The 18,173-nt window shown below is 42.3% G+C and overlaps 1 protein-coding gene across 4 annotated transcripts; it reads right to left on the bottom strand.

Annotated features, from left to right (window-relative positions):
- Positions 1–3,943: 3,943 nt before the first annotated feature.
- Positions 3,944–14,373, bottom strand: MTX3 (metaxin 3). Of its 4 annotated transcripts, none has more exons than XM_076362649.1 (9): positions 14,245–14,373; positions 13,600–13,669; positions 11,945–12,021; positions 10,304–10,396; positions 9,050–9,232; positions 8,826–8,902; positions 7,797–7,954; positions 7,294–7,382; positions 3,944–5,876 (listed from the first exon to the last, which is right to left on the bottom strand). In XM_076362649.1, exons 1-9 carry the CDS (start codon positions 14,323–14,325, stop codon positions 5,802–5,804), a joined length of 903 nt encoding a protein of 300 aa, XP_076218764.1. In that variant the 5' UTR covers positions 14,326–14,373; the 3' UTR covers positions 3,944–5,801. The 4 variants fall into 4 exon arrangements, with proteins under 4 accessions (XP_076218764.1, XP_076218763.1, XP_076218765.1 ...); XM_076362648.1 differs by having other exon boundaries at positions 3,944–5,850; XM_076362651.1 differs by lacking the exon at positions 3,944–5,876 and adding an exon at positions 6,439–7,008 and having other exon boundaries at positions 7,253–7,382.
- Positions 14,374–18,173: the final 3,800 nt, after the last annotated feature.

Genomic DNA, 18,173 nt, shown 5'->3' with positions numbered 1-18,173 from the left:
GACTTAAGATCTAAAATAAAAACTAAAATGCATAGGAAAATCAGCCACATTTGTTTGAACTAATTACCTAAATAAGCAATAATTGCAAGTGCCAAAACCCTGTAAGAACACGTGTAGGCGATAACAGCTATGTGGAAGTCAACAGAGTGTGATGCATCAAGGGTAAGAGGGCAGACACGGGGATGCTGTTTGCAGCACAGTAAGGACAACAGCCTATTCCTCAAATAGCGAAGGGCAGCTCCCGACACGAGCATTATTACCACTTGCACAATTGCTGTTGTGCCAACAGTAAATTAGCTGGCAGCAACTGATAAATGATCATTCAGCGCAGCAAATGACAATACAAGCGAAGCTGGACTCCCACCCCCATCCCTTGAAGGTTGCTTTGGGTAAGTCATAGCTTTGCAGAGACTCGCACTTCCTTGTGTGCGCTCTCCCTCTCTCACCTCTACGCTCTTGGAAACAAAAACCGTGAAGTGTTTGTGTGAATTGGCAGGCTGCCTAGCCACCCTTGTCAAAATGGCTTGGCAAATTTGAGCTGAGCACCGGATGCTTATGCAGGGACTGCTTCTACTTAATGAGCCCGCTTGATACCCAAGGCATGCAATTTCTCTGCACTCTTGGTCCAACTGAAGGACCAGGAACATTCTGTATTTTCATAACAGTAAATCACCAACAGACCCCACATGCAACACTTCAACATTGTAAAAATTTAGAACATTGACATTCATGACGAAAAAAAAACCATGCGGTTTTAATGAGGGAATGAGCAAAAGGGAGCTGAACAGTGCTGAAGAACAGCCTTGTGCCATAGGCTGATTTACTGCAAGATCTTACTTGCTGTGTAACTAAAGTTGTCCCACCATTGATTCCTGGTCTCAGCTTAGCTTTTAATGAAACTCAGTAAACCTTGCTTGCTTGGTCTCGTGCTGAGGCAGACTGGCCTAGCATATTACAAGTAATTTCTTTCGTTACTTTTCAAAACCTGCAGCAAGTCATTGGATTCCCCCCACCTTTTGCCCACAAGAGCAGTACGTCTGAGCTAGTGAAGCAGTCTTTCACAGTCCCAAGTACTGTGACACTGTTAAATCTCTCAGACAACAGGTCAGTGAGGGTGAAAGCAGATGCCCCTGATGCCTTTCCCTTGCTAACCTTTTCTTTCCTGCTCCTTCCCAGCTTCTCATTCCAACCTGATCTGATTTCACTTGGGACCTGGGATCACTTCCTGGAAGATTTGCTCCAGGCAGAAAAAGCAAACCAGTGTGGTACAGAGAACGCTGGACCTCCTTCTTCCCTTCTTTGCTTTAACACATCCCTGAGTTGGTGCAAAAACTCACCTGCCTTCCTGGCAGCTACCTCTGATACGGAGCTCTGCTCCAGAACAGGCTGCCCCCGGCCCTCCCCATTGCTGGGCAGGTCTCCTAGTGCAAGGAGGACACCAGTATAGTGGGGCTTGGCTTCTGCCCTGCTGCCCAGGCGAGGACACAAGGTACTGTAAGAGCATTAAGCCCCACATTGTCGTCATCCCTGCATGGCTGGGTCTCAGATGCAGAACAGCAGTGCTGCTGGGAGGCCTGTATGCCAGACACCATGCACCTGGCAAGTGGCTGGGCCGGGGGAATAGCTTCTCACCCAGAAACCTGCCTATGCTCAGCCACTTCTCACCTTCCCCAGCAGGGACTAGCACTCCCAAGCTCTGCAAGCAAAGCTGCCCCATGGGTGCTCCCTCACCTGCTTCAGGGGCAAAATGCTTCATGAGCTGAAGCTGCTTAAAGCTGTTCAGCAGGCATACACCTGGCAGCTCCCGACAACGTGGGCCAGAGCATCCGTGGTGGCTAAAATGCCTGGACCAGCCGGGTGGAGGAGAGTGGCTTTTCCACTGGCACAGTTAGGGCTGAACGAGGACAGTGGCCAGATGCCAAGTGGAAAGCTCTGGGCTGTGTGCTTTGGTATTTGACCATCTCAATGCTCTGCGCGGCTCTTTAATACCCCCTGCTGTGCTGAACGGCCTGATCCTGCACCAGTGCTCTAGCAAGTGCATCAAAATCCACCACCTCCCTCACTGGCACTGGTTAGCACCAAGTGGGATTATGGAGCATGTTACTGAATCAGTCTAACCACTAACAACAGACTAAAATGATTTGTGAAACTGGACATTTCTACTGTGAAACAGTACATTTTTTTATGCAGTGTCTTGTTAGTCAACACAATCTTTAAGTATGTTAGGGATTGGACAACTTGTTGCCAACAGCACAGACCAGCCAGATTTGAGCTACAGTGTAGTTTGTCAGGCTAACGTAAAAAGCTGGTCTGCCTTTCTATATGAAAAAAAAAAAAAGCACTATGAATGGTTCCTACTGCAATGCCGAGAATAATACCAAGCAAGAGAGGAAACCTACTCAAGTGAGTCTGGAAACCGTTTTAACCAGGAATCAAATACAGTTAGGTGTTTTTCTTAGTGGAGTGCTAAGCTACATTAGCAAAAGCGATGTGACTTCACCAGTGTGTCAGTGTATATAGAAGCCTGACGTAACAATATTTTCAGAGGGGGGAAAAGACATTTTTAAAGCTATCTTGGAAATGTTAAATAGGCTATATTTGTAGCAATTCATTCATAACATTTTTCACCTTATTTCTTCAGAAAATAAGTTCTTCAGGAACTCTACATGTTCCTACCACCAGCTGACAGAAAGACACAGAACAGCCCTAAAGATATCTACACATATGCTTTCACCGCAAGACTGCCTGGGAGCAGTGGTGTTAAATTTGCAACCTGCCGGAGCAGCTCACCCCACTTGCAATTGGCAGCCTCCTCCACAAGGGAAAGCGTGGCAGGCCGGATGAGTTGCTCTAGAGGTAATAATCTGTTCCCAGCCACCACCTTCCAGGGGGAGAGCAGGAAGGAGGATGCCCACCAGCTGCCCTGGTAGCAGCAAGACCAGAGGTATATCCTGCACTTGCATGTTGTAGGCGCGTGCTCAAAAAGCCCAGTATTTCGAGACTGCAGAGCTGCAGCATGTACAACATGCTCTGCACAGGAAGCAGGTTGCATACAATGGTTTCACAGCCCCACCACTGCTGCTTGGCCAGAAGGGCTGACCCCTTTGTTTGCGGACCACCTGCAACCTCAGGTGGTGGAGGAAAAGCCAACCACCACAGCAGGTTTTCACTCCATAGCTGAGGTAGGTAGCTTTACATTCAGCAGGCACACACATTTTCAGGACTCAATTCACTTCGCAATTTTAGGTATCTACTTTAATGAGATAATCGCACCCAGACACCATCTTTCTCCACTAGCCAGAGAAGGAGCTTTGACTATTTCAGATGCAGATAGCTACAGTTACTCGAACTGATCCCACCCTGGACATTGTTAACTGCCCAGCTTCAAAACTCAGGCACACAAAATATGCCAGTAAACTAATGGGAAAGTCTGAGTTGTCAGGCCAGAGATGACACTTTCCACATAACGGAGTTTGGTTTTGAATTCACCTTGGATAAAAGGTAAAAAAAGGAAGGCAGTGCATGACTGCGCAACCTCACTGGTTGTCTGGGATGGTGTGCACTACTGCAGGCAATGTTTGCTGTGATCTCTAGCCCTGCTGTCCTCTGCCATCCTGTGAATGAAGTTACTCGGGCATTGGTTTGTCAAAATTTTGCTGTCACACAGCCCAAGGCTCACGTTTAGTAAGATTAGAAAACCTGTGCTTCCCCATTGCCCCGTTCCCAAAAGCGGTTGTGTTGACAGAAAGGATTGGTACTGTAGAGTTGTGATTAAAATTTAAAATCTGACCTCATAGATATGCTAAATTGTTCCAATTTCTTGTTCTAGCAGTCAGCAGCTTTTATTTCTTCTTTTACAGGCAAGATAAACCTTTTCACAAGGAAAAAGAAAAATGTTCAAAAAACCTGACAATTTCTGTAAAAAAGGCTACCAAAACTCCACTAAAAATCTGAAATTTTAATTTTGGAACAATGACCTTTTTACAAAGAGATTTTAAAGATTGAGTGTACATATTCACAAAAGCAACAAACTAAGGCATAATCTCCATAGCTATGTTTATAAATTAAAGACTTTGAAAAGCCATGTGACTTGATCTCATTTAAACTTTGTCAAGATACAGGCAGTAAAAATTTTAAACATTTCACTTACTTTTACATGTAGTGGACTGTTGGCTTATACAATTATCATGAGTATGAGCTAGATTAATTTCAAATCACTGAAACAAATACTCTAGTAAGAGGATGAAGTTTAAACATTATTTTAAAGTGCTCATTAGAAACCCAAGATTTAAATTATATTAAGGAATGTTAAAGATACCACGTTCCTTACATATCGAGTCTGAAAGTACAATATGTACACAATCTACAGTCTTGTCTGTATAAATAGGAAATAATTTATCTATATATCTCCAATGTGACTAGTAGCTGAAGGGAAGGTGAAAGACTATTTCAATTTGGCCAGAAAAAGATAGTAAAACAGAACAGTCATCCCATACATACAGCCATTGGAATTCTGTTTCCCAAGTGCTGCCATTTTGGCCAATCTCCTTGACTAGTTCTCTTTACACTCACTCATGAAGCATCTGCCGATACGTTGCCAGCAGAGAATTACAGCATCTCTCTTGTAATGGAATTGCTTGGGTCTCCAGAACTGGCAAGAGGAAACGTAATGAGACAGAAGTCCCTTAATTAAACAGAAGAAATATGCGCTTCAATGCACTACAGTTCGCAGAGATAAGAGAACTCTGAACTAGACTGTCAAACAACAAAAATTTGGACGTTTTTCATTTTAGTTTTTGAATTAACTGTAGTGCTTATAAAAAAAATAAGACAAAACTAATTAAGAGGCATCCGTGACAAATTTAAAAGCCTGTATCAGCTTTCTTATAAAGCCCTAACCAGTTCCTTTCAGTCCGCAGACACAGTATGCTTGCTAGTCAAGTCTCTTGTCCTGACAGGAGCTAATCAAACCTCTCTGTCTCACTACCAGTCCTCTGTGATTTTGACTTAACAGTTTTGCAGCATGTGATTACCCTGTGCACAGGTTAAGCCTGTTTCACACAGGACTAATACCAAGTACCTGTGAAATGTTAGTATTATACATCATTGTACTCCCCACAGCACACACACTTTTCAACAACCCACCTCAAAGTACAACGTGACAAGCTTTCAAAAATACAAACAACCTTAAAACGCAAGACCCAAGAGTGTTCATGAAAGTACGATAAAAAATATTTATAAACCTCCTTTCATTGCTTTTCATTTCCCAGCTGCCATGAAGGGCAACATTTCATTTTTTTCCCAGTCTTTTCATCAATTTTGCAACCGGACTTTGTAATTTTCAGACAGATACAAGAGTATACTCACTCACATATAGTAACACGATTGCAGTAAAATCAAAAGCCACAAAATAAAATAATGGTGAACATTCTGTAAGTGGAATTTTAACTTTTGGTCAACATTTCTGCTAGGCTAAAGGCAAAAATATGCTGTACAAAATCACTTTAACATCTGCTGGAATAGGCCTCGTTCACTTTAGCCTCAGCTTAGTGTGTGGTCAGCCTGAACTATGCAATTTCTTAAAAGAACAGGTAGATAGGAGATTGTAAAGGTATATTTCTTCCCTACTTGTACCCATTAGCAGATTCTTCCCTTGCAAAACGACATTCATGTGAAAAAAATTGCTGCGATGCTCAGAAAAGTTGAAGGCAAACACATGTGTATGGGCAACAAAAGCTGTCAGGGTGACAAACGATTCAATGGACTGCTTTCTTCTCCACCTGCAGCAAGCTTGAGTGTTGTTAGCTTTCGAGGGGGATGCTGAGGACTCTTACGAAGGTTGTCGTCCATCTGCAGAGAAATAATGAGAGCCGGATCTGGCAAACAGTAGAATATAGATTATACAATTAGTCTATTTGTCAGGGCTGCCATCATTAATGCTGGTTTGGGGTATTTTTTTTTACCCTGTTATTTCAGGCCCAGCCAAAACTGATGCCTTGGTTCCTTTCCACTCCCAAACATCTGCTTGTGTTAGAGCGGCTATTCATTCCATTAGCATATGGTGCATCAAACCCAGGGCAAATAGGCGTGCTTCTGCTCAAATCATTTCATCAAGATTACTGAAGAAAGCAACATTGTTACCTTCTTCTAAGCGGTCAAAGTTTCAATTTTGTACAATAGCCAAACACTGCTAGAAAGCAGATCAGAAGTCAAACTGCTAACATCAAGGGATGCTTTTGCACGTTCAGCACCTTGCAAGAACAAATCTTTATCAAATTAGAAATATTCTGGAGGTGCTGGGTGAATTTAGATTAGTTACAGATTTCAGAAAGTATTTAACAAAGAACTTGTGATAAGACCTTTTCAAAGACGGGTTAAAATTAATGTCTGAATATAAAGATTTTACATTTTAATAGGAAATCGATCTAATGCCCTGTGCGTAATGTGGTATCAAAAATAGTCTAGTTACTACAGAACAAACAGAATAAACAGAATCACAGAAGACAGCACAGGCAACATCACCAGAGGCTGTCTAGTCCATCCCATTTCCTCAAGGTAGGATCAAGCTTTACCTAAATCATGCCCGACAAATGTCTTTGTAGCCTATTCTTTAAAATTTCCACAGCCGCACTCCAATACCACGAAGAGGAGACACAATCAACACCTAATGCTACAGAAGCTGATCATAATTAATGATCTATTTCATACACTGATCTTTTTCAGGAAGAATTGCCTTCTACCCTTCCATTTAAAGCATTCTGTCTTCATCAGAAGACTAATTCTTCAAAAGTATTTTTCACATAAGTTGTATAGCTTCTGATAGGTGCTGAGTGACAGCCTTGGAAATAAAGAATATAAAGAAATAAAAGCTAGACATAGAACAAGCAGGAGAAACTGACTATAGGTTAGTGACTACAGCATTCAGGTGGGAGCAATGAGAGCTGGCGATTGGTCTTAACTTGCAGGACCATTTCTGAGTTTTGATCAATACATTTGCCCCCTCCTTTGCTGGAACATACACTTGCAGAAAGACACCCTTCTTTTGTTGGTATGCGCACTTGCAAGACAATGTTCTTTTGATTGTAATAAAAATACTTTTTACGTACAAGGCTTCATTAATTATTCCTTTCAAATGACATAATATTCTTCCTGCCTCTCTACACAAAGTAACTCACTAGAAAAGAAGCAATTAAAATAAAATCCCCATTGCACAGTTTCAGTTGCCATGCAAGAGTATCTGTGACCAAGTAACCACAATGAAACAGCAAAATTAGAGACTGAAGCAAAAGTAACCTTTTCAATCAAGTTGGATTCCTTATTTACAAGCTGTGTGAGTTTCTGCAGATTAGCATCTGCTGTATCCTGTCCAGCCGGAGAATGGCCTGGAGAGTGAAGGTAGAAAGATGAAGAGTGAAAAGGTATTTACAAAAGCTTTTAAATCCTTAAAAAATAAACCCACATTGGAGAGCAAGTTCATGCAGTATTTTTAGCCTAGGAAGAATTTAAGTGGAAAAGCCATTCCACGTGAGAAAAACAGAAGCACTAAGCATGAGCCATAGCATAGATAGAGGTGCATTTTGCCAATGCTTGACAGTCTAAAACTGAGTATTAACCCTTGCTTTTAATTTTCAATTCCTTCTGCACAGCTTTGCAAGTTTCTCTACCTCATTTCCCCACAGAAGCTCCAGCATAAACTACATAAAATCCAATTCTGCCTTGGCTCACAGATGGAAACCTGGAGTCCTAACCCAAACAAGACTATTCATGACAAAAAGGGGAGAAGAAACACAGCTTACCTGAGACAGTTAACCTGAAGTAGCAAGTTAAAACATCATCACAGAATCGACACAGATTGGGAAGCTGTTTCAAATGCTCTTGTAATTGTACTCTGGGGAAACACACTTTATAAATCGGTGCAAGGAAACCAAACACAAAGGCATCCAAGGTAGTAGGCCTGAAAAGAGTGACAAAACAAAACAAAAAGCCAAAGTGACTGAGGTGATACATTAAGACCTTTACAACGTAACCGTTTTCTGTGTATGTCAAACACAACTCAGGACAGAACATAGCTCTTCTGGCATTCCATCTTTTCCTATCAATCTGGTAAACGCTTTGTACGGACTATTGACTGATTTCAGCACCTCTGAACTAGAGGCATGCTGGCAAGCTGAAACAGTAACTTCAGCATTAAAATCCAGTCATGCTGTCACATACACTGATAAACAAGCCACTCTAAAACACGTTTCTGGCACCACAAAAGCCAAGCTGTATGCCAGGGGACCAGGATCCTCTCTCATGAAGTGGTCTGACTTCAGTGGCTAAAGGAACAAATCATCCTTTTTAGGACCTGTTGGCGCTATGTCGTTGGCAATATCTGCTTCCTGCTCTGTGCACATACCACAGGAAAAGGAGTGTTCCCGCACCTACACCCTCCTCCCGTGAAGGCAGTGGTAACACCTCAGGCTTAAAGCGTTTTTTCTACATACAAGCACAGGAGGTGACACTCAGTGGCTAGAAAAGCATTCTTTAGTGCTACGCTAACACATCAAGCATCCCACATTTTCTTAGCAGCTGTGAGCAGCATCTGCATCTCTGTGGAAAAATGCAGGATAAGGGAGACACCGCATTGCCTTAGTCCAAAGATCTCATTTGTGCCCTGTTTGCTCATTCAGATTTATCTGAAAAGCAGAGTGTGAGACATGAAACTACTGTGCAGCACTTTTAACGTTCTGGCAGGTTAAAAAAAAAAGTTTAAGTGTTCACAGAGTCATGTGGTACCTGTTTTATAAGTCATTTAAAAAAAAAAAAAAAAATATCACACTCACGTATCTCCAAAGAAAAACTGAGATGTTCCCAATCTCTTCGACAGGAGATTTAGGCACTCCTTGGCATCCCTGTATATCTGATGAGACACAAGACTGTCTAAGAGCCCTAGGTGTAGTAAGGCTAGTATGCGCAGCATTGTTCATCATTTGACAGTGTGCTAGACTGTTTCAGTTCTTGTCTTTGACAGCACCAACTTAACAATTCTTTACTACACAACACATACCTGTGCTTCCACTTCAATGAGACTGTAGAGTGGAGGCCCTCCCCTGGTCAGCAAGATCCTGTTCAGCGCTTCCCTGGACATCTTTCCAGGCAAATACAAACTCAGTGGGAAGGGAATCCTTGAGGCAAACCATGGCTTTGTCACACTGCAGTAATTTTCAGCCTCAACCCAGAAAGTGTGCAGCTGTATCAACATAAGGAAGAGTAGGACTGGAATTTGAGTAAGAATAGTAGACATCTCTTAAAAGTTTGCTGTGCAAGATCTCTGTCAGAGAAGCAGAAGCACCAGGAATTACTGTAATTTAAGGCAATCAGGCTCCACAAAGGATTATACTAATTCTTTGAGTGTAGTAGTATATAATTAAGGCAACAGCAGCTTTCCACCTAAAGAAAAACAACAAAGCTATTACATGGACCTATGTACACATTATTTTTTTATATATATTTATTTTTATATAATTACATACACACTTATGTTTATGCATATGTATATATATACACACACAGAGAGCACATAGAAAATATATTACAAAAAAAGTTGCAGATGTACAGGATCAGGTTGGAACTTTTTAGAATTTTTTTTTAAATTTTATATAAATCTTAAAATAAAAGATATTATGAATATTGAATTCAAAACCTTGCGGGACAGCTGAAGAGGTTAGCCTATGATATCATCTGGTCAGAATATTTTTTCCTGTACAAACTGAAGCCAAAGTCATTCAAGAGATCCAATGTCTGGGGATTTTTATAGCTCTAACATACTTACACTAAAAATTGGTGAGGGCGTGTGGCCATGTGTTATTTAGAACTGAAAAATGAAACTACTGATGGGTATTTTAATTTCTCAAAAGTTCTAACTGAACAGTTCAAAAGGCTTTCAGAGTTGTGCACCCCACATCAGACATACACATTTTACTCAAAGCTTTTTCAAAAGAATCAAATGAAACAAAAAACGGCCAGAATAAGCTGTTTTCAGGCTACTGTTTCCCAAAAAGTATCTAAAAGAAAAAACATGCATAGGTGCCCTTTTAAAATGTCTTTCATAAATTCATTATTACTCATTCACACGCCACAAACACACACTTCTTTCCTTTTCAAAAGTTGCTAGGCAGTATTTCCAAAATTGGACTAACAAAGCAAATACATTCAAGCCAGGACTATGGCTGAGAGACTTTAATGTCTCTCATGTTGGGCACCTCTTGTAGCATTCAATTCCAAAAACTCTGACCGTTATAAAGTATTTCCCAATACTTACCAGAGCAGGAAGCAGTTTCTCTTCAAGTAGTGCAATATATGCCAGTGTATCAGCTCCTTGTTTTGCAGACAATTCATAATCAGCATTATATTTCTATGAATTAAAAAAAAATACTTACTACAAATAGTGTTACACAGAACTTTCCAAAAATGTGATCAATGCAACCTAAAGCTGCTTCAAACTTAACAGCTATCAAGTTAGTAAATATAACAACATTTTGTGGGACAGAAAGCATGCGCTCACTGGAATTTCTTTACTTCTTCAGGCCAGCTATGTCAAACTTCCTTGCACCTCCATTTTTCACTTTCCCATTGTTAGATTTTTGGGCCCTCCTATTCCCAAAATAGCTCATGTCTCCGTACCATTGCTTTCCAAGCAACTGTCCAGTGATACAGAGGCAATTTTTCAGTACTTAGGGCTGTAGCAAACTTCTGTCAAGTCCCCATCTTTATTTCTGAAGAAGCATCTCGCACTTCAGCTGGTGTAAGCATAACAAAGGCAAGCATTCCCATCTTTTGCTTTTAATTACCATTCTAAAAGTTTAGAAATTGGATGCTAACAATATAAGGGACCAAATGCACAGCTAAATTAATGCAGTTACAGCTGACTGAGCTTTTAGTTCTTACACTAGATCCTTTTAAGGTACATTAAAAGGGTAGATAATTTTTTTTGGGGGAGAGGAGATTCACTTTATTAATTTAGAAACAAAGGGTTAGTGTTGACCCTTGTTTTTAGATATCTAAAAAGCAAGCATATTATTGTTATACTTTAACTCAAAGAGGGTTTTTTTTTTCCCAGCTTTAAGGAATCTTTGGTATTCAAATGGCTATGAAACTTCTAAATTTTAAAACAACTGTCTAAAATCCCATCTCAAATGCACAGTTTTCAGATTCTGGTTTTCTCCGCCCAAAGACTTAAAGCTTCACTAACATGGCATTCATCAGATAATCTTCTTGACTAGGCAGGGACTGAATTTCTAATGTAAAAGCAGAATGCTGGGCTGGAGGGCCATCTTAAGAAATAAAAAGATGATGCCATGCTTTATTAGACATCTTTATAGTTTGTGAAAAGAAATCGTATAGCTTTATTCTTTGTGAATAGAACATTAATATGTGCAAAAGGCAAGCAAGAGTTGACTATGCAATAACATGATGCGCATCAAGAAATGCTTGCAGACATTTTTATGCTACAAGCTACAGAAAAACTACATAGATTAAAACCAATGCTGTATGCATTATACTTCAAGAAAGAGCACTGGGAGACGATTACCCATTTAAGCAGTTAAAACCACACTTTCCAAACTGTGATATCCTAGGTCTGCAAAGCCATAATGACATTTAAAGTGTTATAATTAAGAGCAGGGTGCTCAGTGAGAAACTGCTCAATTAAGGCCAGCCTCCTGTCCTTTTCAATGAACAGTTTTCTCATGCCTATTTTTAAAATCTTTCACATGACTAACAATCAAACTTTCAAACAATCTGTTATCCACCATTTTGCAATTCTCATGCATGTATGAAAAACAGGAAAGCATTGGGTCTGAACTTCAGAGTTCCAGGTTTTCAGAAGCCTGTATCAATGTATACAGGGGACATGTAGAGTCACTACAAGGCAGAGAAAACAAATCTTTTGAAAGAGACCTACCTGCTTTCTTAAGAAGTTTAGTATTCTTGCTGGCTGAGAAATAACAATGTCTTTTGATATCAGGACTGGTACATCTCCTAGAAGGCATAAATAATACAGTCAACAATTTATATGGATGAGTTCTAACATAACTAGAAAGCAGTCACTTCATCTACTTTCCTTTTCTCCATAGCACGCTCTGATCTTCCTAACATGTACACATAAACTAAGCTTTACATAGCAGGGAAGTTCCACCAAGGTCACAAATATATTTAGTGTACTGTGGCCTTCACTAATAACAATACATAAAAAAGGGCCCACATCAAATCAGACTGAAGCCAATGTTTTCTGCTAGGTATCTGATACTTTGAGAACCAGGCTACTTGTCTGGATCTCAGATGTTCATCTTAAGACAAAAATTCCAACTCAGTCCAGCTGCCCTCTCAACTCATTTACCTCTGGGCCTCTCCTTCCTTCTACTCCAATTTTTCCCTGCCCTTCCCCTCCAAATCCATTTTAACCACCTGTTTTCTCTAGCCTTGCTACAACCACTGCCCAAGCTACCACTGTATAACCATGAACTATTCCAGAACCAAATAATTCCCTTTTGCCAGAAGCTTACTGGTCAGCCTTTACTCACCAGATTGCAGGATCAAAGACTAGAGTGTAAAATCTCTGTAACAGGGGCTATCTTATAGCATGTTCACAACATAACTGCCACAGTAAGCCCAACATGACTGTGCTGCTACATACTATTAAAGTATCAATTATCAGCAACACTTCCTATTTGGATTTCTTTTTTTGTATGGATTTAATGTATTTTGGCTATGAAGAAAGCCACTGAACTTTTGGCAAGTATACGCAGCTAGTTCTTGGTATTTTCTGCTAACAGAAAACAATACACTGAAAAGCAAGAGTCAAAGGTGCAGCTTCTGTGTAGATACAGCAATGCCTAAACTGATGACATGGTAAGTGTAAATGACACAGTACTTTAACCCTGCAGTGATTTTACCTCTCTGGAACACATCAAGACAATAACCTAAATGCTGAGCAAACAGATAATCAATGAGTAGAAGTATCCAACACGAAGAAGTCCCCTCTGACACCTTATCTTTGACTTCTCTGGCAACTAGGTTGTTAGTCACCTTTTCAGAGTCAACCTCTCTAACGCAGCACAGTACTAAACATCCCAGGTGGTGCAAGCTATACTCTTTGAGGCTCACATTCCACTTCCAACTGTACCATCCCATTAAATTATGTATAATTAAAGAACACTATTTCCATACAAGTCTAGTTACTATCATTATGAATATGCAAAGTGCAAAAAGCTTAAAAATTTGCTTTCACTATACCATCAATTTAGACTGCCTGACAGAAACAGGTACGTACTTGGCACCACTGTTTTGTTGACCATCCACTGCTTCACCCATACATGTTTTAATAAAGTGTCCTTTGAGGCACTTTACTTATGCCTTCCATTATTTTATTCCCACAAAGTCATCACACTTGATCGTGTAAAGTCATTTATCGATGTATGGTGAAAGCAGATAGCCTTCACTGGGGCTGGTTACACTCATGAACACAAAACCAAAGCAAACTCAGAAACAACGCAGAAATTGGAACCCACGTTTATAATATGGCTATGATTAAAAGAATAAAAAACACAAAAAAGGTACCTTTCGGAGCTCTCCAAGAGCTATTTATAGTATTCACTGTCAGGGGAGCACCAGAGAATTTGGCATAAGCCTGCAATAAAGATTGCGGGGAAAAAAGTCCGGTCAGTACATGTAAGAACAGTCTAAGATAGCACTTTAAAAGTTGTTTTAAACAGCTTCGGGCACTGACTGCGCCGCATTTGCTTTTAGTCGGTCTTCAGCACCCCAATGCGTTTCTAGGAAATGCCGCCCGTTAAGGCAGCGGCCAGGCAGCGCCCGGTAAGGCACAACACCCTCACAAAGGGCAGCAGCCCTGCCCGCGACTCCGCGGGGGAGGGACGCAACGGTCCGCGCCGAGGCGGCTCCCTGTGGAGAAAGAGCCAGGGGCCGCGCCGCCCTGCCAGGCTTCGCCGCGGGCCCAACCGCCGCCGCCGCCTCCCACCCCCGGCCAAGCACAGCGGCAGCGGCGGGCCCCTCGCCCGGCACAGGCCCGGCCTCAGGGCAACAAGGGCGGGCGCGCCCCTCGGCGGCGGCGCCGCCTCTCCCGGCGGGAAGGGTCCCGCGGACAGCCGTGTCGGCGGCACGCAAGCCCCGGGGCGCCGTTCCTCCCTCATTCTCTCCCTCCCTTCCTTCCTCCCAGGGCGGGTGGCGGCCGCCGGCCGTTACCATGACGGTTAGAGACTCCGGGTGCAGGGACGGCAGCCCCCAATCGCCTCCCCAGCAGCTCAGCTCCATGGGAGCCGCCATCTTGTCCGCCGTCCGCGCGGGCCCGGGAAGAGCGGCGCTGCTGCCCTCGTATGGCGGTGCCCGAGCGCCCCCAGCCGCGCCTCGGGGAGGGAGAAGGCGGCGGGGGCGTGCGCGCCTGAGGGGCCGCCGCCGTTCCCTGGGGCCGTGTGGCCGGGAGGCGGCGAGGAGCCCCCGCGGGTGGGTGTCCTGCCCCCCCGCTGATCACCGCCTGCTGCCGAGGCTGCCCGGGGGCGAGGCCGCTGGAGGGGTCGCTGGGGGAAGGGACGTCGGCGACCCGAAGCCGTTGCCCTGTTGAGGAAACGCCGCCCGCCCTGAGGCACCGTCGTGTTACTCGTGAAAGACGGCGGCTCACGCTACCGCATTGCTGAACCCCAGCTCTGGCTCTGTTATTACACAAGAAGTTACGACTTTCCACAGGAGCAAAAAATTTGGCTTTCGATCAAACGTGAAGAGCAGTTGGCTTTAAAAATAAATAACTCTGATCATATGGTACCAGTTTTGACCAATGATAACCCATTCACTGTGTTTTTCTACTGTGGACCTTTAAAGGCATCAAGTTAGCTGTTTCATTTCAGCGTTCATGCAGACATGCCACAGCACATCTAAATACTAAGTCAAGTAAAATGTTTCCATCCTTCCCACACAAGGAAAAAATATCACACCCTGACTGAAAACAAACCCTACGCTGACCACCCTTATTCAGGTTTTCTATGCATAAAGAGATGAGGAGAGCAAGGGCAAAGCTTCATGTGTCCTCCCTCCCCCCCCCCCCCCCCCGATCCGTGGTTTCAGATCTGCATGAAATTTGTGGCAGAAAGTGTCATGATAAAAATCTGTAACACACATCTGAGATCATTCTGCTCCAGCTTACAAGGAACACGGGTGAAGAAACAACATATCCATTTTTTTCCTCAGAAAAACATACCACGGGCAACGTTAACAGTCGTGAAAAGTATTTTTGGGTTTGGTTTTTTTTTTAATGGCTACATTACATTTCTCCCTGTAAAGAGGTACTTAAGGTACACATTCTTAAGGACACCTTTCTTGTCTTTTCCTCCCTACAGGGACCAGCTAAGTCCTAGCCTGTCTGTCCAGGTACTTTGCTTTGGCCTGTTCACCGTGTGATCACCTTGCTGAGATGTGCAAGCTCTGGAGGCAAGGGTGGCTCCTAACAGCTGTGACCCCAAGTATCTGTTTCTGTAAGGAGGATGAGCCAGCTTATGGCTCTTCTTAAGGGAGGCTGCAAGAAGGCTTAGGAGGTAAATACGGGAGCAAACTTTCTTTGCATTGCCTTAGGGCCCAATTAATCTCTGTGCTGTTGTGGAGTCCAGAGCAAAGATGGAATAAAAGGCAATCTGCATCTTCCCTCCCCCATCCAAAAGCTCTTCAGGAACTTTTTCCTCTTGGTTGCCTGAGTGGAATTCCTATTAGCGTAAATGAAAAGTAAATAGGTGCATTAAGAATGATTTGAAAAAGTGGGGCTTCAACTTGTGTTTTTGAAAAAGCAAAACTTCTGAAACCCGTGTTTGAAACCTTATGTTCTACAAAATTTTTATGAAAATGTAGCAGGATCAAACCCAGAAGTGTCAACATAAATATGGAAGGATGTGGTTTAGAGCTGGTATTTCACTTGCATTGAGACATATCTTAATTGCCCATGAATCCTGATTTTAATCATCCATGTAATTCCATAAAAACAGTGAGTGTCCTGATGCATATTAGGAGCAAATATGAAAGCTGAATTAAGCAGCAGAGATTCCTTTCTACTTGCCCTACCCCATTACTTGGAATTCAAACAAGTCACAGACACTTCTGTAAAGCAAAATCTATAATGTTGGCAGCTTCTCTGTATTCTGTATGCTTAGAATTTTATTGATTTATGTAAAGCAAATAGTTTATTTACAAATATTTTAATGGTTGAGGTTTACTTGCAGTTCCTATATAAAAAATTAGTCATATAATTCTGTAAGAAACTTCCTTACAAAATGTTATTGGCTTTATGAAAGTTTCTTGAAAACACAATATCCAATAATCACTTTCTGATTCTTATCCAAGATACTAACCTCTAGTAAGTTAAGCTGGAGTTTGTACTTCAGAGACTACACAAGAGTAAAAAGGCAATAGCTAATATTCCATTGTTTTTATTGAAAATGATGATTAGAAAGTCAAGTAGTTCCTTCCAGACAGCAGATAAACATTTTGTGAAAATCCCTTAAAGAACATTGTGCTTGAGCACAAAATCCCCTTCAGTCTGTAAAATACTCCAATAATAAAACTGAGCATAGAAATTAAAACTGGAAAAATTGCAGCGACCTTTATGTGTATTGGCTAAGTTCATCTAAACATGAACTTAAGCTTCTGTTTATATACATTGTGAACTGGTTCCTTTCTGTTATATTATATTGTGCAGCATGCTCTGTTTGCCAAATATTGCTTCCACGCGCATTCTTGAACAAGCACGAGAATAAGCGGATGTAGAGCAAGAACAGAATATGGCCCTCACGAATCTAACACTAATGGGTATATAATGCTACAAACAAGATCATCCTCCCATAGCGTTGGTTAGCATCAGTGCAAGAGACTCCTCTGTAGTTAAATCAGAAGTGAAAACTGTTAAGTTAAAATTATTTAATAAATATTTTAACAGAGAAGGGAATTTTTCGAGAAAACATTTTGTATGTTTTTATAAACTCAAATAAATTACATAATAAATGGTTACAAATAATTGATGGTGTTCCCTTAGATAGGTGAAAGCAAAACTTTACTATTATTTTATCTTTTTTTTTTTTGTCTGCTATAGTCACTGAATACTTTAATATGGAACTGTGATGATTTTGCAGACCTTCATGATGTTTTTGCGTCAGGCATTTAAGCCTATGTTTTCAAAGAGTGCTCTTTGGTGGTGAAGGGCTTCTCCTTAATAGATAGTAGAGCAACATCAGTGCCACTCTAGGTCCATGTAGTAGCCTCTGCAGCATCTGTGCTGTCTCCACCCTTTAGGTTGGGGACAAGTTCTGGACTGAGACTTCTTTCTAGGGAGCTTGTGGCACCCTAAGTCCTTCCTTCTTCCTTTTTTTGTTCCACGTCCTTGCCTGCTGCTCTACCCCCTTTCAGCCTCCCTCTTTCTCCCTGCTCCATATCACTCTGTACCTGCTGCTCTGTTTTTCTCACTCCACTGTGCAGCTCTCTGCCAGCCCGCTGACACCACGTCATCCTGTCACTTCCACTGCAGGGGCAAGGATGGTGGGAGTGAAGCCGAGGCGTTTCTTGTTGTATGGAGACATATATGGAAGAGCGGCGGGGTGAGGAGGAGGAATAACGCTTTGCTGGGACACACTGGGTATGGGGGATCACCCTCCAGCCTGGTGACGGGCAGAGGAAGAAACGATCAACTAAAGGAGTGGGTCAACACTGCTACACAAATAAGCTAAGAAGTAGGGTGTGTTACAGGGTATATACCATGCAGGGAGGGCAACCAAAGGGCATGCGAATATAGGCCAGCTGAAGGTATTTGAAAATCTCACTGCACCTGTGTTGGAGAGGAGCCCACTCCCATGCTCTGTGCGGTGGTGGAGCTGCTTGGGCAGACCCTTCGCGGCGCGCTCCACCGCCCCAGCCCTGCAGCGTGCTGCGTCTTGCCTCGCACACAATGAGCCCCCCAAGGGCTGTTCTCCGTGGTGCTCATTAGCTGTATATGCCAAGCCTGATGTAACTGAACATTAATCAACACTACTTTGCTCACTTAACATAAAATTTCCCTCCTATTGTTGCCCTTCTTTTTATGATGTAAATAATATCAGACAGCTCCAGCTAGCTATTCCAACTGCGTGCTGGGTAGCAAGCTGCGA

The sequence above is a fragment of the Aptenodytes patagonicus genome, chromosome Z, assembly GCF_965638725.1.
Source record: "Aptenodytes patagonicus chromosome Z, bAptPat1.pri.cur, whole genome shotgun sequence".
NCBI classification, from domain to species: Eukaryota; Metazoa; Chordata; class Aves; order Sphenisciformes; family Spheniscidae; genus Aptenodytes; species Aptenodytes patagonicus.
This window is presented reverse-complemented; position numbering and strand designations above follow the sequence as displayed.

Excerpts from the sequence above, each read along its gene's own strand:
- MTX3 (XM_076362651.1), bottom strand. The coding sequence starts at position 14,325 with ATGGCGGCTCCCATGGAGCTGAGCTGCTGGGGAGGCGATTGGGGGCTG. Across the intron at positions 10,397-11,944 it reads TAAACTTCTTAAGAAAGCAG|AAATATAATGCTGATTATGA; the intron begins GTAGGTCTCTTT and ends TTTAATTCATAG. Across the intron at positions 8,903-9,049 it reads TCATTGAAGTGGAAGCACAG|ATATACAGGGATGCCAAGGA; the intron begins GTATGTGTTGTG and ends GTGTCTCATCAG.